Source organism: Lynx canadensis, chromosome B2, assembly GCF_007474595.2.
Source record: "Lynx canadensis isolate LIC74 chromosome B2, mLynCan4.pri.v2, whole genome shotgun sequence".
NCBI lineage: Eukaryota > Metazoa > Chordata > Mammalia > Carnivora > Felidae > Lynx > Lynx canadensis.
This window is the reverse complement of record NC_044307.1, coordinates 32222475-32246545: the sequence shown is the minus strand read 5'-3', so window position 1 is coordinate 32246545 and position 24071 is coordinate 32222475. Positions and strand designations below refer to the sequence as shown.

The following is a 24071-nucleotide window of genomic DNA, read 5'->3' as shown; positions in this document are numbered from 1 at the left end:
GGTTTTTCTATGCTTTTTCCTGAGGCCCTGGGGAGGCACCACAAGCAGAGTTATGGATCGGGTGAATTCTTTCCTATTTGAGTGGAGGAGTCAGTGCCTCCTTCTAATTATTCCCTTTAGACATAACAGAATGGGGGCAGTTTTCTGATACATAATTCATAAGAAGAAATTAAACCGTGGTTGGATGGAGTCACAGAATAAGGGAGAGGCAGGGAATTGACAGTTGACTGACCTCATAAGGGATCTTAGGAGGATTGAATGACTTCATACTTGCGGACGGCTAAGAACATTGCTGGCACATGCCGAGCCCATGGTAGTGATGTTAGTTATTACCTGTTACTCACCTTTCTGGCCCAAGCATTGTATCAAGTGCTTTACATGCATTATTTCATTTTGTCCTCATCACAACCCTGATGCAGATCCTCAGATAGCACTTGGGGCAGAGTTCAACTCCAGATGGGAACTCTGGGCAGTTATTTCTTCCATACCCTAAGCAGGGAAGGGCCTATAGCTCAAGTACTTATTTAGGTCCTGGGCTAAGTGCTTTGTGTTTTTATCTCATTAATTTCTCACAATAACCCTAGAAGGAAAAGATTGTCTCCTTCTGTGTCACAGATGAAGAAAGCAAGATTCAGGGGTTAAATAGGGTGTCTAAGATCAAAGAGCAAATTCTCTATAAGATGTTTGTCTACCTTAGCTGGAAGTAAGTAGATTGCTTTATTCTGAGGATCTTCGTGCTGGTGAGCACACCACTCTTCAGAGCCACGCTTTCATTTCCTTCTACCCCAAACCCGAGGGACATCCACTACTGAGGTATAAATTTCACACCTGTGGAAGAGAGGTGCCGTTTGTTTCCAGTGAAGGGTGACACCTGCTGGACACAGAAAGCTGGGCAGTGGAATTGTTTTTGGAATTGGAGTTGGATTCTGCGGGCAAGGAAACAAAACCAGAAATGAAGATGAGTACTGAAGCAGCTTAGCCTAACAGAATATTGGGGCAGGATAACAAGGGGTTATGGATGCATATTTGCATGTGGGTATCTATGTAGGAATATATAAGATCAGAATCTGATGAGCTGGGGGAAGAGGCAGAAGACAAACTGCATTACTCTGTGTGCTGCTATCCATGAATGTGGGTGTGTGTGTGTGTGAGGGGTGGTCATGGGGGCTAGAACCCTTCATCTTTGGACTGTTTCTACGCTGATGGGAGCCTGCAGAAGAATGGGGGAAGCACTGTTCTTACAGAATTGATGTCCAAAGTAGGTGCCTCAGAACCAATGAATAGATCCCCTCCACATCCACGCTTTCCCCAGAAGGATCCTTGCGATCAGGGCATTTGTCCTGGAGGGAGTTTACTGAAGAAGTCAATGGCAGGGGAAAGTGCTCATGAATTCAAAATGGTTATTCTCAGAGCAAGGCCATCCATATAAGGTCAGAACAGGGAAAGTGCTGTGCGCTGTGCTAATTGGTAAATGTAGGTTCAGAAATTAATCTCTAGAAATTTTATCAGTTTTATATTTCTTTTTTTTTGCATTTATATATAACATTTAATGAATCAGCTTATATATAATGTAAATAATCTTTCACCTCTACTGGACTTTATTTTTTAAAATTTAAAAATTTTTTATGTTTATTTATTTATTTAAAAAAAATTTTTTTTTTCAACGTTTATTTATTTTTGGGACAGAGAGAGACAGAGCATGAACGGGGGAGGGGCAGAGAGAGAGGGAGACACAGAATCGGAAGCAGGCTCCAGGCTCTGAGCCATCAGCCCAGAGCCTGACGCGGGGCTCGAACTCACGGAGCACGAGATCGTGACCTGGCTGAAGTCGGACGCTTAACCGACTGCGCCACCCAGGCGCCCCTGTTTATTTATTTATTTTAAATTTTTTTAATGTTTATTTATTTTTGAGACAGAGAATGAACAGGGGAGGGGCAGAGAGAGAGGGAGACACAGAATCTGAAACGGGCTCCAGGCTCTGAGCTGTCAGCACAGAGCCCGAGCGGGGCTCGTGAGATCATGACCTGAGCCGAAGTCGGACGCTTAACCGACTGAGCCACCCAGGTGCCCCTGTTTATTTTTAAGAGAGAGAAAGAGCATGAGTGAGGGAGGGCCAGAGAGAGGGAGACACAGAATAGGAAGCAGGTTCCAGGCTCTGAGCTGTCAGTGCAGAGTCCGATGTGGGGCTCGAAATCACAAACCCTGAAATCATGGCCTGAGGTGAAGTTGGAGGCTTAACTGACTGAGCCACCCAGGTGCCCCCAACTTGACTTTCTCTAAAAACTTACTGTTTTAAGTCTTGTATTGCTTCATTTTCATTTTTCCTTTCAGTGTTTTTATTTTTGTTTGTTTGACAAAGCAAATTCCTTTTGAAATGCTAGTTTGGTCTGGGGGTGGGGCTCTGGGTCATGTCAATGACAGGCTGATTTGGAAGAAGCTGCACATCCAAAGGGTCTAGGTCTGGCCACAGCAGTGGTCAAAGTGACAGGGCCCCCAGGGGAAGGAAGGAGGGAATCAGCTAATTGAAAGCTTCTAGTACCCTTCTGGAGATTCCTGGCAGGCTTGTATCGGACCCAACTTTGTGGGGTTTTGTTTTATGGGGAGGGCTGTCCCCTTTCCGATGAGGAGTAGGAAAAAGTGCCCTCTAGGTCTCCTTGGATCCAGGAAGCTAGATTAAGGAGAAAAGGGAGGAGCTACCTGTCCTTGCATAGGGGAATGAGTGGTGTCTGGATGGAAAGTAAAACTGGACTAATGGTGGGCCAGCTCCCAGACTGTGTAAGGAGAGTAGAATGTTAAACATAATCAAATGCAAAAAGGTATGTGTGTGTGTGTGTGTGTGTGTGTGTGTGTGAGTGAGAGAGAGAGAGAGAAAGAGGAGAGAGGGAGTTGCACTGTTGGGTTGTATCTAATCCAAGTGGTACAATACACGGTTCTCTCCCTTCAATGTCTTGTTCATTTTAAAAGCTGAACTGGGAGCTGGAATTGACTTTAAAGTTCATCTAGTCCAACGCCCTACTCATAATGGAGCTGGATCTATGTTCATGAGGGCATGCGCCATGCAAGGAGTTCCTTCAACCCTTGGGGCAGATATCAATACTTTAGAGAACCGTGTTGACCTCAAGTTTGAGGTTCTTCTTTTGATATGATTTCAATCATAATATGGAATCTAAAAAAAACCCAACAAATGAAAAAACAAAAAGCGGAATCAGGCCTGTAAACACAAGAGAACAAACTGGGTCTGCCTGGGTGACTCGGTTAAGTATCTGACTCTCGATTTCAGGTCAGGTCATAATCTCACGTTTCATGAGTTCGAGCCCTGTGTCAGGCTCTGAGCTGACAGCATGAAGCCTGCTTGGAACTCTCTCTCTCCTTCTCTTTGTGCCCCTCCCCTGATCATGCTATCACCCTCTCAAAATAAATAAATAAACATTAAAAACCCCCAACACAGCAAACTGATGATGGCCAGAGGGGAGGGGACAGGGAGATGGGCAAAATGGGTGAAGGGGAGTGGGAGACACAGGCTTCCTGTTATGGAATGAATGAATCACAAGAATGAAAGGCACAGCTAAGGAATATAGTCAATGGTATTGTAATAGCCATAATAGCGCTGTGTGGTGATGGATGGTAGCTACACTTGTGAGTACAGTATAACTCATAGAGAAGTTGAATCACTATGTCATATACCTGAAACAAATGTAACATTGTGTGTCAACTATACTCAGATTAAAAAAAAATAATAGACAATGGGAATAAAACCCAAACACACAATGGGAAGGTGTATCCTCAGTGCTTTTTTCCTGAATGACAGCATGCTCCTGTGCTCCAGGTTGTCTTTATTTCCTTACTCATGTACATATTCATGTGAAAAGAACAGAAGAAGATTGGTGTTTAATCTCAGTGTTTATTTAGGAAAATTATTTTTTTTCCAGGCCAATCCCCAAGGGCTGCAGAGAGTGGAATGGCTCCAAAACCAAAAAGATTGTCCCAGACAGGGGATTCACGTACTCTCCTGACCCTTCTCCCCATTTTCCATTGCAAATGAGGTTTCCAAAAGCCCTTGGCCAGACTGGTCAGAGGCAAGGAATGAAGAAATGACTTTCATTGTCCTAGGGCCTCAAGAGAAAACAGATGGCATGTTCAAAATAAGACAGTTCAAGGAGAATCTATGTACAAGGAAGTATTTACAAAGAGGTGGGTGGAGGCTAGTACAGTGTCATCTGGAGGTAGCAGCAGCTGGGCTGTCACTACCACAAGGTCCAAAGAGGCAAGGGGCTGGAGGAGTCATCAGAGTTCAGTAGTAGAGCTAGTCCTACAGTGTCACTACCTTGCTGGCAACAGTGCCTTTCAGTCATGGGGCATAGACTGTCCAAGGTGACTTTGGAAGGGAGCCAATGGAGTAAAAACTCTAACCTCACTGCCCTCCCCTGCTTTCAGGGCAAGGCTCAAAACAAGAGGAAGCTGTGGAACTTGGGAGCCCGCACAGCGTTCGGCACAAACACTGGGCAGGAGAAATGTGGATCCCAGGAGAAATATAGGACAGTTGGCACATTTACAATATGAAGGAAAGAAGCCAAAGTTGTGGCAGTGTGGTGGTGGTGGGGGTGGGAAGATGCAAAACTTGGGCTTCCTTTGGTCTTGGGCAGGGACCACTGCTTAGTCATAAGAGAAGACAGTAATTTCCCACTCAGGGATCTCAGAGAATACTCATTTCTATCCTTTACCCATTTCTGTCCCTTACCCTAGTGCAAGGCTTATGTAACTCTTTGCATATCTTTATTTTTTGAGACATATTTTACTGTAAGGATTTTTTGTTTGTTTGTTTTGATGTGGAAACAGAGAGTGAGAACAGAGGAGAGGGGCAGAGGGAGAGAGAGAGACGGGGGGGGAGAGAGGGAGAGAGAGAGAAAGAGAGAGAGAGAGAGAGAGAGAGAGAGAGAGAGAGAGAGAGAGAGAGAGAGAGTTTTAAACAGGTCTACGCCCAGTGCAGAGCTCAACATGGGGCTCAATACCATGACCCTTAGATCATGACCTGAGCTGAAATTAAGAGTAAGATGCTCAACCGACTGAGTCACCCAGACACCTGTATTATTCTTTTTAAAATTCACTTTTGCATAGTGGTCCCGTGTATGCTCAGTTAATTCTGAGACATTTTATGGACTTTGCCGTAATTATGATTTGTTATCTTATTGTAATTTTATTTTCAAATCCATTATTTCTGGTGTAGAGAAGTGTAACCAACATTTTAAAAAGTGCAGTAAAAAATAACATAAAATTTATCATCTTAACCATTTTGAAGTGTACATTTCAGTAGTGTGAAGTGAATTCTCATTGCTGTGCAACAAATCTCCAAAACTTTCTCGTTATGCAAAACTGAACTTCTGTTCCCATTGAACAGCAGGTTCCCGTTTCCCTCTCTCCTCAGCCCCTGTAACCACCATACTACTTTCTGTTTCTATGAATTTGACTAGTTTAGATACTTCATCGAAGGTGCAATCATACAGTAGTTGTCTTTTTGTGACTGGGTTATTTAAGGACTTAGCATAATGTCCTTAAAGTTCATCCATGTTGTAGCATGTGATGGGATTTCCTTCCTTTTTTAAAGCCGAATAATATTCCATTATATGGATATCCCACATCTTGCTTATACACTCACCCATCAGTTCACACTTGGGTTTTTTCCATCCCTTGGTTATTGTGAATAATGCTGCTATGAACACTGGTGTACAAATATCTGTTCAGGTGCCTGCTTTTTTTTTTTAAATTTTTTGATAGCAGCCATCCTAATGGGTGTAAGGTGATATTTCATTGGGTTTTGATTTGCATTTCTCTAATGATTAGTGATGTTGAACACCTTTCTATATGCTTGTCAGCCATTTGAATATCATTGTTAGAGAAATACCTATTCACGTTTTTTGCCCATTTTTAAATTGTTTTTGTGTGTGGCTTTATTTGTTGTTGCTGTTGAGTTGTAGGAATTCTTTATATATTCTGGATATTAACACCTTATCATATATGTAATTTACAAATAGTAGAAGTTAACCACTTTTTGTAGGTTATCATATATGGGACAAACTTGCTGAATTCTTTTGCTGGTTTCAGCGGTTTGTTTGTTGTTGATATTCTCTTTCCTTTTTCCAGGTAGATAATAATATCCTTAGCAAACTCTGAGAGTATCTTGTCAAATCCTTGAAATTCTTAGTTTTTTTTTTTTTTTCATAGGATTGACTAGGACCCCTAGGGCCATGTTAAATAGTAGCAGCGACAAAGAACATTATTGTTAAAAGAAATGCAACTAGATGTTCTCCATTAACTACAATGTTTGCTGCAGGTTTTTTAAAAAAAATTAAATGTGTCATTTGAGATAATTGTAGATTCACATATAGTTGTAAAAAAAATAGTACAAACAGATCCCATGTACCCTTTACCCAGTTTTCCCTGATGGTAAAATATTACAACCAGGATATGCCAATACGTAGCTGCACCCACTTCCCTATTGCCTCACATTCCCCTTAACCTCTGGCAGTTGCTAATCTGTCTTCCATTTCTGTATATTGTCATTTCAAAAATGTTTTATAAATGGAAGCATACAGTATATAACTTTTGGAGATCGTTTTTTTTTTTTCTATTGGCATATTTCTCTGTAGATTACACAAGGTTGTTCCTTATATAGTTTCTTATTGCTGGGTTGCCATGGTATAGATATGGCACAGTTGGTTGAAGGATATCTGGGTTGTTTCCAGTATTTAGATAATATGAATAAGTCTTCTTTAAACATTTATGTACATGTTTCTGTGTGGACATAAGTCTTCATTTCTCCAAGATAAATGCCCAACAGTGTAATTGCTGAGTTGTGCAGTGGTTGCATGCTTAGTATGTGTGTATGTATGTATTTAAAGTTTAATTATTTATTTTGGGGGGGGCATGAGTGGAGGAGGGGCAGAGAGGGAGAGAGAATCCAAAGCAGACTCTGCACCATCACACAGAGTCCAACATGGGGTTTGAACTCACGAGCCATGAGATCATGACCCCAGCCAAAGTCAGAAGCTCAACTGACTGAGCCACCCAGGTGCCCCACATGTTTAGTTTTTAAAGAAACTGCCGAACTGTTTTCCAGAGTGGCTGTACCAGCAATGTATGAGTGATCCAGTTTTTCTGCATCCTTGTCAGCATTTGGTATTGTCACTATTTTTTATTTTAGTCATTTTAACAGGTTTATGGTGATATCTCATTGTTGTTCTATTTTGTATTTCCCTAATGGCTATTGTTGAGAATCATTTAATGTGCTTATTTTCCATCTGTGTATCCTAGTCTGTTAAATACCTCTTCATTTGTTTTTCCTGTTTTCTTTCCCCTGCTCCCCCTATTTTCTAATTAGAGTGTTTATTTTTTACTGTTGAGTTTTCAGAGCTTGTTGTATACTCTAGATACTGGTTCTGTCTCTCTCTCTTTTAAAGTTTATTGAAGCAATCTCTACACCCAATGTGGGGCTCAAACTCACAACTGGGAGATCAAGATCCGCATGCTCCACCAACTAAGCCAGCCAGGCGCCCCTGGTTCTCTTTTGGACACATGGCTTGCAAATATTTCCTCCCATTGTATATCTTGTCTTTTCATCCTCCTCACAGGTCTTTCGCAGAGCAAATGTTTCTAATTTTGATGAGATCCAATTTATCAATATTTCCTTTTATGAATCATGCTTTTGTTGTCAACTCTGAGCATTTTTTGCTTAGGTCTACATCCTGAAGGTTTCCCCTTAGTGTTTTAAAAAATTTATATTTTACATTCAAGTCCATAGTCCATTTTAGGTTCAGCTGCTGCTGCTGCTGCTTCTGCCTCTCCTTCTCCAATATGTTTACCTTTTCTTTCCTTTTCTTGCATTGTTTACTGGCTAGAACTTCTAACACCATGTTGAATAAAAGTGACAAGAGCTGATATCTTGCCTTGTCCCTGGTCTTACAGGAAAAGCATTCAGTCTTTCACCATTAAGTATAACATTAGCTCTGGGATTTTTTTTCTCTTTTTTCTTTTTGCTATTATTTTTTTAGCAAGTTGAGAATGTTCCCTTTATTCTTATTTTTTTCTGAGTTTTTATCATGAATGGGCATTACATTTAATGAAGTGCCTTCCCTGCATTTGTTGATATAACCATGTTGATATGATCATTTTTATTTTCTAGCCTGATAATATAATGTAGATTACACAGATTGATTTTTGAATACTGAACCAGCTTTACATCCCTGGAAAAACCTCAATGGTTGTAGTGTTTGATGTTTTTTTAAATATACTGTTGAATCCTATTTACTAATAATTTGTTAAGGATTTTTGTGCTTCTGTTAATGAAGGATATAGGTATATAGTTTCCTTTTTCATTGGGTTTTGGTATTAGAGTAATATTAGTTCCATAAAATGAATTGGGAAGTGTTTCCTCCTCTTCTATTTTCTACAAGAGATTGTGTAGAATTGGCGTTAATTCCTTTTTATTAAAATTTTTTTTAATGTTTAATTATTTTTGAGAGAGAGAGACAGAGCACCAGTGGGGGAGGGGCAGAGAGAGAGGGAGACACAGAATTCGAAGCAGGCTCCAGGTTCTGAGCACAGAGCCAGAGGCAGGGCCCAAACCCAGGACTGGGAGGTCAATGACCTGAGCCAAAGTCGGCCACCTAACTGACTGAGCCATCCAGGCACCCTTATGTTAATTCTTCTTTAAATGTTTGGTAGTGTTCTCCACTGAAACCATCTGGGCCCAGAAATTTCCCTTTTGGGAGTTTAAATTTCAAATTCCAAATTCAACACCTTAATAGTTACATAGGGCTATTCAAGTTATCTGTTTAATATTAGGTGAGTTGTAGTAGCTTCCTTTTTTGAGGAACTGGTCCATTTTGTCTAAATTCTCAAATTTATGCTTATAGAGTTGTTTGTAGTATTCCCTTATTATCCTTTTGATGTGCACAGGGTCTGTATGATATTACCTGTTTTGTCACTGATATTGGTAACTCCTAATTTCTCTTTTTTTCTTTGTCAGTTTTTCTAGAGTTTGATCAATTTATTGATCTTTCAAAGAATCTGTTGTTTCATTGATTTTTATTTTTCTGTTTTCAATTTCATTGAATTATGCTTTTATTTTTATCATTTCTTTTCTTCTGCTTGCTTTGGGTTTGCTCTTTTTCTAGGTTCTTGAGGTACAAGCCTTAGATTATTGATCTTATTCAGATTATTGATTTCCTTTTTTTTAAAGTTTAATGTTTATTTATTTTTGATAGAGTGTGTGAGCAGGGTAGGGGCAGAGATAGAGAGGGAGATGGAGTATCTGAAGTGGGATCTGCGCTAACAGCAGAGAGCCCAATGCAGGGCTCAAACTTACCAACTGTGAGATCATGACCTGAGCCGAAGTTAGAGGTTTAACTGACTGAGCCACCCAGGTGCCCCGATACTTTTCCTTCTTTTAAATGTATGCATTTAATGCTATAAATTTCCCTCTAAGTACTGCTTTACCCGTGTTCCATAAGCTTAAATATATTGCATTTTAACTTTTATTCAATTCAATGTATCTTTTATTCTCATGAAACTTACTCTTTGACCCATGGATTATTTTTAAAAGATTGCTTATTTTCTAAGTGTTTGGAGATTTTCCTGTCATCTTTCTGTTACTGATTTCTAGTTTAATTTTATTGTGGTCAGAGAACATACTTTGTATGATTTTAATTCTTTTAAATTTATCGAGATTTGTTTTATGGCCCCAGATACATCAATCTTGATATATGTTCCTTGGGCACTTGAAAAGAATGTGTTTTATGATGTTGTTAGGTGGAGTGTTTTATAAATATGAATTAGACCCTATTGGTTGATGGTATTGCTAAGTTCTGTATCCTTGCTGATTTCCTATTTAATCATTCTGTTACTTTTTGATAGAGTTATGTTGAAGTCTCCAATTGTGGATTTTATCAGTTTTTGCTTTGCATATTTTGCAGCTTGGACAGTTGTTTTGTGCATAATTGCTTATGATTGTTGTCTTCTTGGTAGGTTGACCCTTTTATCATTATAAAATGTCCCAGCCTGTCTCTGATAATTTTCTCTACTCTATAGTTTATTTTATCTGATCATAGTATACTCACTCATGCTTCCCTTTGATTAGTGATTGAATAATATATTTTTCCCTCCTTTTACTTTTAACCTGCCTACATATGAACTGAACTGAGTTTTTTTAGATATCATATCTTTGGTTCACTTAAAAAAATCCACTCTACCAATTTTTGCCTTTAATTGGTGATTTTAGACCATTTACATTTAATATAATTATAGCTATGTATATTAATCTACTTGGGTTGCCATAACAAAATACCCTAGACTGGGTGGTTTAAACGACAGAAACCTATTTTCTTATATTTCTGGAAGCTGGAAGTCTGAGATTGGAGTACGAGCATGATTGGTGAGAGATCTGTCTCTAGCTTGCAGATGGCTGCCTTCTGGTTGTATCTCATATGGAGGATGGAGGGTAGGAGACAGAAAAAGAACAAGCTGTCTGGTGTTTCTTCTTGTAAGGACACTAACCCTATCAGATCAGGGCCCTACCCTTACAACCTCCTTTATCTTTAATTACTTCCATAAAGGCCCTATCTCCAAATACAATAGGGGTCAGGGCTTCAATATATGAATTTAGAGACACAATTCAATTCATAGTATTATGCTAGAGCTTAATTCTGCCATTTAAGTTTTTGCTTTCTATTTGTTCTCTCTGTTTCTCATTTTTCTGTTACTTTTTTCTGCTTTTCTGTGGCTTACTTGAACATTTTTTATAATTCCATTTTTATTTATTTATAGTGGTTTTAGGGGACACCTGGATGGCTCAGTCGGTTGAGCATCTGACTTCAGCTCAGGACATGATCTCATGGTTCATGGGTTCAAGCTCCGTGTTGGGCTGTGTGCTGACAGCTCAGAGCCTAGAGCCTGCTTTGGATTCTATGTCTCCCTCTCTCTCTGTCCTTCCCCCTGCTTGTTCTCTCTCTCTCTCTCTCTCTCTCTCTCTCAAAAATAAACATTAAAAAATTTATCCATAGTGGTTTGGAGTGTATCTCTTTGTATAGCCTTTTTCAGTGACTGTTGTAGGTATTACATTATACATACATAACTGTCATAGTCTACTGGTGTCATCATTTACCAGTTTGAGTGGGGTATAGAAACCTTACCTCTCTTTATGTCCCTTTCCCCTCCCTTATATGTAATATAATTGCCTTAAATATTTCCTCTACACCCATTTACAACCACATTAGTGTTATAATTTTTGCTTCAACCACCTAGTGTAAATTAGAAAATGCAAGAGAAAAAGAATTTATTGTAGTTACTCATATTTTTTGCTGATCTTGTTCTTCTTTCTCAATGTTTCAAGGTTCCTCTTTTATAATTTCCATTCTGTTTAGAGAACTTCTTTTAGTTATTATCATTATTGCTGGGCAGGTGTGAGAGTTCTCCCACATCCCATTCCACTAGCATCTTGGGGAGAAGCCCTCATTACTGGTCTGACGAAATGAAATTCTTGGTGTCCTAATTGGTCTTTTTGGACACCAGTGCAGGGTGATAGTGCAGTGTCATGTTACATTCTTAGGAGGGGAGAAGTCTAGGTGTCCTATTCTATCTTTCTGGTGTGAGTAGGAATGGGGCCACAGTTATTTCTATAGTGTTTGCAAATCAGAGCCGATATTTTCTGAAAGTTTTTGGTCTTGACAGGCTGCCCCTGACCTGATCTTTTGGCTAGTGATACCAGATTTTTGGCTAGCGATAATCAGACTGTTGACTAGTGATATCAGCCTTTGGGCTAGTGACATCAGCCTTTTGGGGCTTGTTTGTTTGTGTTAGTTGGCGTTTCTAAGTTGTCAGTTTCTTCAGCTCCAAGTTTGGGATGTATCAGGCGAAAAGAAAGCCCAGGGAACCCACCATTGTGTTGTTCCTCAGGTCCTGGTGTCCTACATGGTCTGCCTTCTTATCTCTACCTTTCAGAGTCTTTTTATGTTTGCTTTATGTGTAATGTCCAGGGTTTTTAGTTGTACTTAGTGGGAGGAATAGGGAGAAGTAGACGTATCCCATCTTCCCAGAAGAAGTCCTTGCTGTAAGTTTTTACATGCAACCTTTGCTAAATTAAATAGGTTTCCTTTTATTCCTAGTTTTGTAAGAGTTTATTTTATAAAAAAAATCACAAATGGACATTGAAACTCAAAAAATCATTTCCATCATTGATTTATTTCATTATATATATTTTCCCTCTAAATATCCTAATATAGGGGATTATGTTGAGAGATTTTTTTTATGCAAAACATCTTTGTACTCCTATGATAAACTTTTTTTTGAATATCCTATAGTTACATATTTACTGTTTGTTTTATTTAGTTAATATTTTACTTAGGGTGTTGTGTTTGCTTTTATAAGCATGGACATAGAACTTGCTTTTCTTATATTTCCTTATTTATTTTATAATAAAAGTCTTTAATACAATGAATTGGGCAGCTCTTCTGGAACAGTGCACATATGTATCTTTTCAAGGGCCAGCTTTTATTTTCCTTAATTTGCCTTTAGTTTTCTGTTTGTTGATCTTTATTCTCATCTTTATTATTTTCTTCCTCTTTTTGGGGGGTTTATTCTGTTCTGCTTTACTTAATTTTTGAGTTGAATGCTTAGTTCATTTTATTTATGTATTTATTTTTGGTTTTCTAATAAGTATATTTATAGGTAAAAAACGTTCCTTTAATCATATCTAACGAGTTTTGATAGGTAGTGTTTTAATTTCTAGTCAGTTCTAATTATTCTTTACATTCTTATAATTTGATTTTAAGTCAAATGTTATTTATGAAAATGTAAACTTTTTTACTCTACAATAATTTCAAATTTACAGAAAAATTATGAGCAGTAAAAAAAGTTCTTATGACACTGTCTAGATTAATCACTTTTAACATTTTGCTATATTTGCTTTCTTTTTCTCTCTGTTTCTGTCTCTCTAATGTTTTTTTTCTAATCATTTCAGACTAAGTTGCAGACATCATACCTCTTTCCTATTAAATATTTTGGTGCATTTTAAGAACAAGGACATTCTTTTATATAAATACAGGAGAGTGATAATACTCAGGAGATTAAACTTTGATATAATACTATTATCTCACCCACAATATACAATCACATTTCACAATCTAATTTTCTCAATAAAGATCCTTATAGTCTCCCCACTCCCTTTATCCTTTGCCCTGTGATCCAGAATACTCATTTCAGTAAATTGTCTTGTTTATTTAGTCATTTGTAATCTGGAAGAGTTCTTTATTTTCCTATATGTTGAGGCTTGATTAATAAACAAGCTTAAATAATTTTATTTGTTCTGCTCTTTAAGATCTTTGCTTATTTTTCTGTATACCAGTTTTTGATAAGGGTTTGTTAAAATCACCAACTGCGGTTAAAATCAACTTATACCTATAGTTCTTTCAGTTATCGCTTTATAAATTGTGAGGCTATGTTATTCATTTTATATATATTTGTGATTACTATTTCTTCTTGTCCTATTTTCTTTTTAATTATTAAAAATCTTTTTTTTTTTGTCCTTTAGCAAAGCACTTTTTTTTTAAACCTTAAAATCTATTTTGTTGTGTACTGAGATTGTTGCCCAACTTTTTTGGGGTCATATTTGCCACCTGGTAAATCTCTTTCTTCCTTTTAATTTCAGCCTTTGTGTATTTTCCTGCTTTATTTGTGTTTATTGTAAATAACACATGGTTTCATCTTTTTATTTCCTTTATTATCCATGCTTCTGTCTTTTAATTGGTAACTGCTAATATATTGAGATTTATTTTTGCAACTCATTTCTTATTTTATGTTTAATGTACATTGTTTCCTTCTTTTTTTCACTTTCCATTTGATAGACTGATTTTTTTTTTCTGCTGGATTAAAGGTTATATTTACTGATTCTGTTCTTATGAGGGTTGGCTTTAATTAATTAATTAATTAACTAACTAATTAATTTATTTATTTTTACATTTACTTATTTTTGAGACACAGAGAGAGACAGAGCACCAGTTGGGGAGGGGCAGAGAGAGAATGAGGCACAGAATCTGAAGCAGGCTATAGGCTCTGAGCTGTCAGCACAGAGCCTGACGCAGGGCTCGAACTCACAAACAGTGAGATCATGACCTGAGCCAAAGTCAGACACCCAACCTGCTGAGCCACCCAGGTGCCCCAGGGTTGGCTTGATTTTAGAACATACACTCATGTTTACTTACCTTTGGGAATTTATTAAATATCTTAATATTTATATCTTGACCCCAAATTCTTTAGCAGACTGGATGTCCTTCCGATTTTTTAAAATGCATTTATTTACATTTTTTTCATCCAGCTTTATGGAGGTACGGTTGACAAATAAGATCACATATATTTAAGTTACACAGTGTAACTTTTGAAGTTTTTATTTATTTATTTTGACAGAGAGACAGACAGAGAGAGAGAGAGAGAGAGAGAGAGAGAGAGAGGGGGAGGAGCAGATAGGGAGAGAGAGAAAATCTCAAGCAGGCTCCGTGCTGTCAGCACAAAGCCCTGATGCAGGGCTCGATCCCATGAACCATGAGATCATGACCTGAGCCAAAACCTAGAGTTGGATGCTTAACTGATGGAGCCACCTAGACGCCCCACACAGTGTAACTTTTAAAAAGCTGCAACGATTTAATATATGTATACATTGTAAAATAATTATTACAATCAAGTTGGTTAACACATCCATTACCTGTCCTTGATGTTTCCTTCTCTCACCCAAATGCCAATCCCCCCACCAAGTGAAGATTTTAAAATCTGGACACACACACATACACACACCCTTTTTCTTAGTATGGTCCTGGAACTGTTGTCAAATCACCTCTATTCCCATATTCTTTGTTGCAACCTCCTTAATTTGAGTCTCTTCTTATTTGAGTACTTCTTCCAAGAGTGTTTTTAATTTAGGTCTTTGGGTTCTAAGGCTTTGTATGCATAAAAATATATTTATTATGCCACCTTATTTGAATAGCAATTTAGATGTATATAAAGTTCTAAGTTAAAGCTTATATTTCTTCACTAAAATATTGTCTTCATGCATCTATTGATGCTATTGAAAAGTGTGATGTCAATCTGATTCTTATTCTGTTGTAGGTGATCTGTCCTTTCTTTCTGTGAACTTTTAGCAGATTTCTCTGTCCCATTATAGTGATCCTAGGTGTGGAATTTTTCTTATTGCTCCTATTTGGTATACTTTGAGCCCTTTGTTCCAAGGCCTTTCATCTTTTGTAATATTGTTAAATTCATTAGTCACTATTTCCTCAAATATTTATTCTTCTCTTTTGCTTTCTCACTGCAAGACCTTTTATTAACCAGATGTCAAGACTTTTATTTCTGTCCCCCATTTTTCTGGACTCTCTTTTATGTTTTCAAGGCCTTTATTCTTTCCTGCCCTGTTCAGGGAGCATTTTCCGTCTTGGCTTCCACCTCACCATTTCTGCTTCAGCTCTATCCATCTGCTACTTGTTTCACCCAGAGTATTTGCAACATAAACTGTTATCATTTAAACCTCTAATATTATCTCTTTATTTTTATGAATTACCAGTTTTGCTTTAGATTGTTGATATCTTCGGGGTGCCTGGGTGGCTCAGTCAGTTGAGCGTCCGGCTTCGGCTCAGGTCATTATCTCACAGTTTGTGGGTTCGAGCCCCGCATTGGGCTCTGTGCTGACAGTTTAGAGCCTGGAGCCTGCTTCAAATTCTGTGTCTCCCTCTCTCTCTGCTCCTCCCCCCGCTCATGCTCTTTCTCTCTCTCTCTCCTTCAAAAATAAATAAAAACATTAAAAAAATTTTAGATTGCTGATATCTTTTACTATATTGTTAAGTGTATTTACCATCTTACGTTCTTGTTTCATCTCTTTCTGAATTCTGCAGTAGATAGTATATGATGTTGATTTGTTATCTCTGTTTTGCAGCGGTTTTAGTCCTTAGCTGTCTAATTCTGTGGGTCTGTGAGCTCATGTCTCTACAGAGGTAACAGCTGGTTTGGAGAGGTGATATGTAGTGGGAAAAGGGTGAAGGTCTGTGTCCTTCCAGGTCCAGCCCTGGGGGAGAATTCAGAAGCACTGTGGATCTCTCTAGTTGCAGCCACTCTGTCAGTCAAGTCTAAGGAATAGCACAACTGGGAGCAGGCAGGCTCTCTGACAGCTGGGGTAGTGGTGGCAGGTAATGGAGAAGTGAAGACCCCAGCCTATCACCTAGCTTCTTCAGTTACTTGACTTAGCAAGGAACAAGTGCTGCTCTGATTTCTGTTTATGTGTGAAGGGGAGGCAGTGATGTTCCAAGGTGTATGTGGAGATAAGAGTCTAATTTGAAAGGTCTTCCTGCAGCGTGTCTTCCTGCTGCTTCCATCCCTGGGTATAGCCCTCCCCACTCTGTACACACACAGGTGAGTCTCCATTATTTTCATACAGGGGCATCTTACTCTGCTCCAGGATTTCTCATGTTCACATCTGTTGGGAAGACAGGAGAGCCAGAAGATGGTCTACCTAATGGATAAGAGATCAGTCTGGCCACATGGATTGGGCCAGGAGGAGATGAGGCTCATTACTGAGCAATGGTTTATCAAGTAAATATTATGAAATGCCCGGGTGGCACATGAAGGAGCAGCGATTGGTGCTGGAGTACCAAGACCACAGTCTCTATCCAGTTCTAAGGGATCTGGACCATCTCACAGCTAGCAATGTGATCATCTCTAGGGAAGAACATAGACTGTTTCACACTTCTGATCACAGTTGGCAATAAGAGCTGGCGAGGGTAACAGACTGGTAAACGAGTTCTTAGATTTGTTTTTTGATCAATTCTCATGGCTGGTGACAAGGTAGAATAATCTTGTCTAGGACATTTACCTCAAAGTTGTGTTTCAGATAACCAGCTTAGAGTCTTCCGGGGTGCTTGATGAAAATGCACATTTCTGGACCCCCCTGACCTGCTGATTCAGAATCCCTGGGGTGAAACTGAGAATTTGCATCTAGGCTACGTCCTAGAAATTCCTATGTACACTGAGGTTTTAAGAAGCATGAGTAAGCTGGTTAGGTTAATTATGAGTATTCTTATCAGTGAAAAATCACACCAAATATGAATTAACTGGGGCACTGGACATTCTTTGGTTGAGGCTTGCTGGCATGGCTTTATCTAATCCTTCCCATTGCCCTACTTATTAATATTACTTCTACAATTACTATTGAAGTTTTTCATTAAGTCTTCTTCCTGCTGGTCCAAGGAAAACATTTTTGTTTCACTTTCAGTTTTAATTTTTTAATTAACATTTTCTAAGCTGGTCCTAAGCTTTAATGAAAATGCTTCCAAAGTGTGTTCAAAGAGTGGCCCCCAGGTTGATGGTTTGAAGAACAGAATTGTATGTCAGTGGTGGTCAATAAATATTGGCATTTACACGTACAATGTGCCTTGGAAAGGTAAGAGAAGTAAGATACCATCACTCCTTGGAAGAACATACACTTCAATTATGTAGACAACGATAAAACACACATTTGAGCTATGGTGCTCAATTTTTAAAAAAAAAAAAATCACAAAGCACTTGCTATGGTCTAATGTTTGTGTCTTCCCAATTCACATGTTGAAATCTTTTTGCCTAATGTGATTGTATTAAGCTGGGGTTGGGGGGGTGGGCCTTTAGGAGGTGGTTAGGTCCTGAGGATTGCAGCCTTCCTGAATGGGATTAGTGTTCTATAAAAGAAACCTTCCCAGAAACTCTCTTGACCCTTCCTCCCATTTCTGGCACAGTGAGAAGGCACTGGCTATGAATCAGGAAGAGGGCTTTCACCAGAATGAAACCACGTGGTACCTGATCTTGAACTTCTCAGTCTCCAGACTATGAGAAATAAACTTGTTTATAGGCTGCCCAGTCTCTGGTATTTTGTTATAGCAGCCCAAATGGATAAGACAGCTCTCTCAATAAAAAATATTTGAGAACCTATGTGCATATGTTTATTTATAAGTTATCATAAATTATTCACATGTACTAATAATATGACTTGATTATATGTACCATAACATAGACAAATAGAAAGTTTAAAGGTTGCCAAATGTATGTAAATAGAAATCCTAGTATTTCCTTCCCATAATCCTAAGGATCTTGTGTACATTCACTGTAGGGTACACACTCTATTCTGGAAACCAGTGTTTTAGAGAACAATTTGTGCCTGTATACCATCAAGCACTAGGTTTTATATTATAGACAAAAAGTCCTTTAGAGTAGAGAGAAGAGCACAACTAGATTACCAGAACTGGTGAATAAGTTGAATAAAATTCACAAAACAAAATATATTCAATAAATGGATGAAATAATGGGAAAAATTTGCTTTGGGTACGTGCTATTAAAACATGGAGAACATAAAACAAAAATGAATATACGGAGGGGAAAGAAACACAAGGCAGAAATTAAAACACTACCTCTTCTGGTAAAATGTTTTCCTGCCCACAGGTGGGTCTTGCTGACATCTATGGGCTATAATTTGCCACTGGTTTTATTTAAGGATTTTACTATGCAAGTTTTAAAATTTAGATCTTTATACGTTCATTTCATTTCTCTTTGTCAGTAACTTGATATTGAAAAAATTTCTCTTTACCTATTAATGGATTAGCTGTGTTCCTGAAACTCTTGAATCACTTAAATAATATGTATTCAACCATAAGCTTTGTGGGAGACTGCATCTGTCTTGTTCACTCTTGTATCTCTGGCACTTAACATCAGATTCATGGTGGTTATTCAAAAATGTCTTTTTTAAAATAAGATTTAAAATGCTTTCATTTATTTTGAAGCAGGGGGCGGGTAGGGAGAAGGAGAGAGCGAATACCAAGTGGGCTCCACACTCTCAGCACAGAGCCAGACATGGGGCTTGATCTCATGAACTGTGAAATCATGACCTGAGCCAAAATCAAGAGTCGGATGCTTAACCAACTGAGCCACTCAGGTGCCCCTGACTCTCTTACATTCTTACCTCTCCCTCAACCCCTTCATTTTATTAATACTTAGTGTAAATTCTACCTCCCAGACAACCTTAAGTATATTTTCTCATCTTCATTACTATTTTTAATGCCTTCATTTAGAACTTAGGTAATTTTGTTTTATAGGATTTTTTTTTCTTTCAACGTTTTTTTATTTATTTTTGGGACAGAGAGAGACAGAGCATGAACGGGGGAGGGGCAGAGAGAGAGGGAGACACAGAATCGGAAACAGGCTCCAGGCTCTGAGCCATCAGCCCAGAGCCCGACGCGGGGCTCCAACCCACAGACCGCGAGATCGTGACCTGGCTGAAGTCGGACGCTTAACCGACTGCGCCACCCAGGCGCCCCAATTTTGTTTTATAATAAATGTCAAATCTCTAACACAGTATACAAAACATTTCTTCATCTTGCCCACCTCTCCTGTGTCTGCCTGTTTAGCCTTTTTCTCCAGTCAGTTAATCTGATTATAGATAAAGATCTTTATGAAAACATGCTGATTCATGACTCCCTGCCTTTACTTTCTTGTGGTTTCCTTTGCCCGGAATGTCCCCCTTCTACTGCTTACTTGGAAAATTCCAAGGTACACCTATCAAAATTCCATTCAGATGTCTCTTTCTCCAGGAAACTTTTCTTGACCTGCTTTATACCAGTAAGAGTTAATCACTTTATTTTTCTGGGTTACTTTGTATTTTTTCCTATTGCTATACTTATCCTGCTGTAATGTGTTGACTTTCTGTAGAATTCTTGTTACAGAATTATCTATTGGTTTGATGATATTTACCTATATTGAACAATCCCACAAGAAACAGGCTTGTGAAACCCCCTATTGGGCTTCCTAAAACAGTATCATTCAGAGGATCACTTTTTAAAATTGGAACTTTTAAAGTAGGAACTTGAGAAATAGATTTCTGGTCTCTATCAGTTAGTCTTTGGGTTTTATATGATAGCCACTATTAACACTGTTTTGAGTTGGTTGCTAGAAAATTTTGAGCCAAATTGCTGCCCACGCCTGAGTTTTGCCATCTAAATTAGCTTCATTTTAGACTCTTGTGAGGTGTCTTGCTTCTTGCGAACTGATGTCTGGCAAAGAACATTTTCCCATAATGATAGAGAACTGGGAAGCAGTATGGGAACCACTAATGTGCAGAAATCACAGTCCACCTGTTACTTTCTGGAGGATACATAGGTGGGTGATGCTTGGTGCTTGAGAGGCTTGGGGAAGCCATATGATTGCATTTTCTCTTCTAATATATGCATTATTTTCCCCTTGGAAAGGGGTTGTTGGATAACTTTCAACTTTCTTAAGAACCTAATTATTTCTTCCACTATTTGATAGGAGATTTTTCCCCCTTCCTGTAGTAAAAACATGGGTTAATTGTGAAGTGGAAAGTGAGGTATCCAACAGGATCTAGAACCATCAAATCCCAGCTGTTTTCGGTGGAGAAGCTGCACATTTTCTTTTTCTTTTTTTCCTTTGTTTAAAATTAGATCTGATTAAAAAAAAATTTTTTTTAAATGTTTATTTCTGAAAGACAGAGAGAGACAGAGTGTGAGTGGGGGAGGGGCAGAGAGAGAAAGAGAGACAGAATCTGAAGAGGCTCCAGGCTCTGAGCTGTCAGCACAGAGCCCCACATGGGGCTTGAACTCACATGCCGCGAGATCATGACCTGAGCCGAAGTCGGACGCTTAACTGATTGAGCCACCCAGGCGCCCCTATCTGATTTTTTAATACAACCAAATGAGAATAGGAAAAGCACATAGGATTAATCAGAATTAATGTCTATGGTCTGGTAAAGAATGAGACATAAACACGGAAACAACATTTAAGGCTGCTGGGAAAAAAAAAGGAAGAAACACTTTATTTCTGGGTTGGTTTACTATATTTCCATTGGGTCTGCAATTCATGAAGTGCAGCATGGATTATTTTTGTATAACCCAGGTAATATAATGCAATTCTTTTGACTTTCCTCAAATCCTCTCCTTAATATTTATGATTTTCTGCATTTGAGGCCCCACACTGGGTTATAAATTGGAATGTAACTGTTAATTTTACTTTGATGTGTTTTTTGACATGCATTCTATTATCCACATGATATTTCTCATTTCTTGCTCCTTCAGCTTTGTGTATGCGTGAAGCATGCTATGGTGGGATTGCCTGTTGAATGTCAGCACGTTCATTTCTATCTCACACTCATAAAACACATCCTCCAAAGTCTTTCCTCTGCTGCCATCACCCACAGCCTCAAACAAAGGCTGGTCCACTATAGTGGTCCGCTACTCGTCTCACCTGATGGAAGTCTTCTGCTTGAGCCCACAGGCACCACCCCTCAAGACAGAGCTTGCCATAGGTTGGGTAAATGGTCTCCTGGTCGCCTTTGCTTGGTTCAGTGCCAAAGGAGTTAAAAGTGATGATAGAAGCACCTCTGGCAGCCTCAAACTCAAGAATGGGACACGTAATTTCTACTGTGACCTCACCATGATTCTTACAGAATTTATAGGATGCCTCAGGGTGAGACTTGTACGGTTTAATGTGCAGTAATTCAACACTCAGTTCAACTAGGTTATTTTCAGACATACAATCTTGAAAGAATGGAGCTAATGGTGTTTCAACCAGAGCAGCATTAAGAGATCGGTTGTCGGGGCGCCTGGGTGGCTCAGTTGGTTGAGCATCTGACTTCAGCTCAGGTCATGATCTCGCAGTTTGTGGGTTCGAGCCCCGCGTCAGGCTCTGTGCTGACAATTCAGAGCCTGGAGCCTGCTTCCGAGTCTGTGTCTCCATCTCTCTCTGCCTCTCCGCTGCTCGTTCTCTGCCTCTCTCTCTGTCAAAAATAAATAAACTTAAAAAAAATTAAAAAAAAAAAAAGAGATCGGTGTCTCTGAAATGTTGATCACTTCCATTTCTGTGAAACAGCCCAATAGGTGGCACTTCACCAGAATTTCTTCCATAGGTCTTTCTTTCTTTCTTTCTTTCCTTCTTTGCAATGCACCGTTCATCAGTAGAATCATGTTGTTTTTCATATAACTGCATGTCATATGTGTGGAAAAAATGTGCTCAGGAGTTCCAGGGAATGATTGCAGAAATATTCAAATTCTCTGCATTCATCTCAGTGTCAATTCTGGAAACAGAAACAGTAAGAGGATTTGTTAGATTAGCCAAGAAGTTGCCATAATCAGTGGCCTGGAGACGAATTTTCACATCTTCCAGGGTCTCACACTGGACCAGGTTGATGTAGCCCTGCTGGGTCAGGAGGCTGACTTTGCACCCTTGCACCAGGCCTTCCAGGTAGCCAGGGTCCATGTTAAAGTATGGCTTGGCACCCTCAAGCATGGGGAAGAAGATCACAGGCAATCTGGGCTGAAACAGCCCTGGTTCTTGGTCAGCTCCTGGAGATTTGCCCTAGACTGGAAAAAAAAAATGCTAGTAGTTATGAGGAGTTATCAGGAAGAAAGCTATCAGCTGATAGGGTTTTCATAGCTGGTTTCCTCTGGTTTCAGTGCCTTTCAACACAGCACGCTCAGCCTTATTTATTTATTTTTTTTCAGCCTTATATTTTACAGCAACAGTGAATCAGCTAGATAATCTGAGTAAACCCAGGAAACAAACCAAGACTGGGAGAAGGAGAGTAGGCTGCACATTTCTTGATTTAAAAACAGGGCCCTGGAAAGTAGACCAGGTATACAATTTCAATTGCTGAAAACACAGCTGAATTTGTATGTCTTTGGAGTAGGGAATTTAAAGGCCTGGAGTCTGCTGCTTGTTTCTTGAGAATTGGTGTGGCTACACTGTGGATATCAAGGAAAGGAGCTTCCTTTGGAAGGTGCCCTTAACTTAGGATGAGGTCCTCATCTGGAGGATATTAAAAAATAAAAGCCATTGTCTATCATGGTCAATGGAGCTCCTGTTTTTATTGATTACAAGAGATTATTATTGGGGCACCTGGGTTGGCTCAGAGGGTTAAGCATTCAACTTCAGCTCAGGTCATGATCTCATGGTTTGTGAGATCAAGCTCTATGTCCGGCTCTGTGCTGACATGACAGCTCAGAGCCTGGAGCCTGCTTCGGATTCTGTGTCTCCCTCTCTCTCTGCCCCTCCCCCTGCTCTCATTCTGTCTGTCTCTCTCTCAGAAATGAACATTAAGAAAATAAAAAAAAAAGAGATTATTATTAACTCACATGAATCCAAGACTGGAGTCTCAAATACATAGGGGGAGAAAGTAATTAACCAAGATTCCTAGTGCTTTAAATGTTCATAACATTTAAGAAAAATTCCATGCTGGGATAAGGTCAAAGTACAGGATCTATGAACCTGAGTTCCACTGTCACCCTGTTTTCAAGAGACTGCGGAGAAAAATTCCAATCTGTAAGTTACACAATTAGGTTAAGTACGTTAAAGAAATTAGCCTTCAGAAATCTTTAATGATTTTTTACTTGGCAAAGTTGCCTTCCAAATTAAAAAAGTAGGGGTGTTTGGCTGGCTCAGTCGGTTAAGCGTCTGTTAACCTCTTGTTAGCCTCTAGTCAGTTAAACTCTTGGTTTCAGCTCAGGTCATGATACCACAGTTAGTATGTTCGAGCCCCGCATTCGGCTCTGTACTGACAGCACAGAGCTTGCTTGGGATTCTCTGTCTCCTTCTCTTTCTGTCCCTCCCCTGCTCTCTCTCTCAAAATAAACAAACTTAAAAAAAGTATATACTTATAAAACTTTAGTTCAAAAGTAAATATTATACTTCAATAAGTGTAAGATAGAAAAGTACAAATCACATAAAAATAACTAAGTTATAATGAATGCTTAAGCAGTGGTCTTGTTTTTTTTTTTTAAATATAAATACTTTTTGTTCCTAAAAAGGTTTTGTATGAAAAATGGGAAATATAATTCAGGTTTAATATCTTCAGTGTCTTTAGTAAGTTATAAAATACAAATCAGATATGCAACTTGACCATAGACCAATGATTAGTGATCATAAAAAGACACTAAAAATCTTTCTGCACTAAAAATTTAACCTAGTACTTATAGGATTATGCAGTAAATTAAAAAGAATTTAATTTTAACCTA

General features: G+C 38.8%; 1 protein-coding gene across 1 annotated transcript; it reads right to left on the bottom strand.

Moving 5' to 3' along the window:
* Positions 1 to 20762: 20762 nt before the first annotated feature.
* Positions 20763 to 22347, bottom strand: LOC115513794 (V-type proton ATPase subunit d 2-like). The gene is given in 6 exon segments (XM_030315208.1): positions 20763 to 21079; positions 21081 to 21282; positions 21284 to 21654; positions 21888 to 22058; positions 22061 to 22119; positions 22122 to 22347. Coding segments are annotated over 6 exon segments (1101 nt in total). The 3' UTR covers positions 20763 to 21007.
* Positions 22348 to 24071: the final 1724 nt, after the last annotated feature.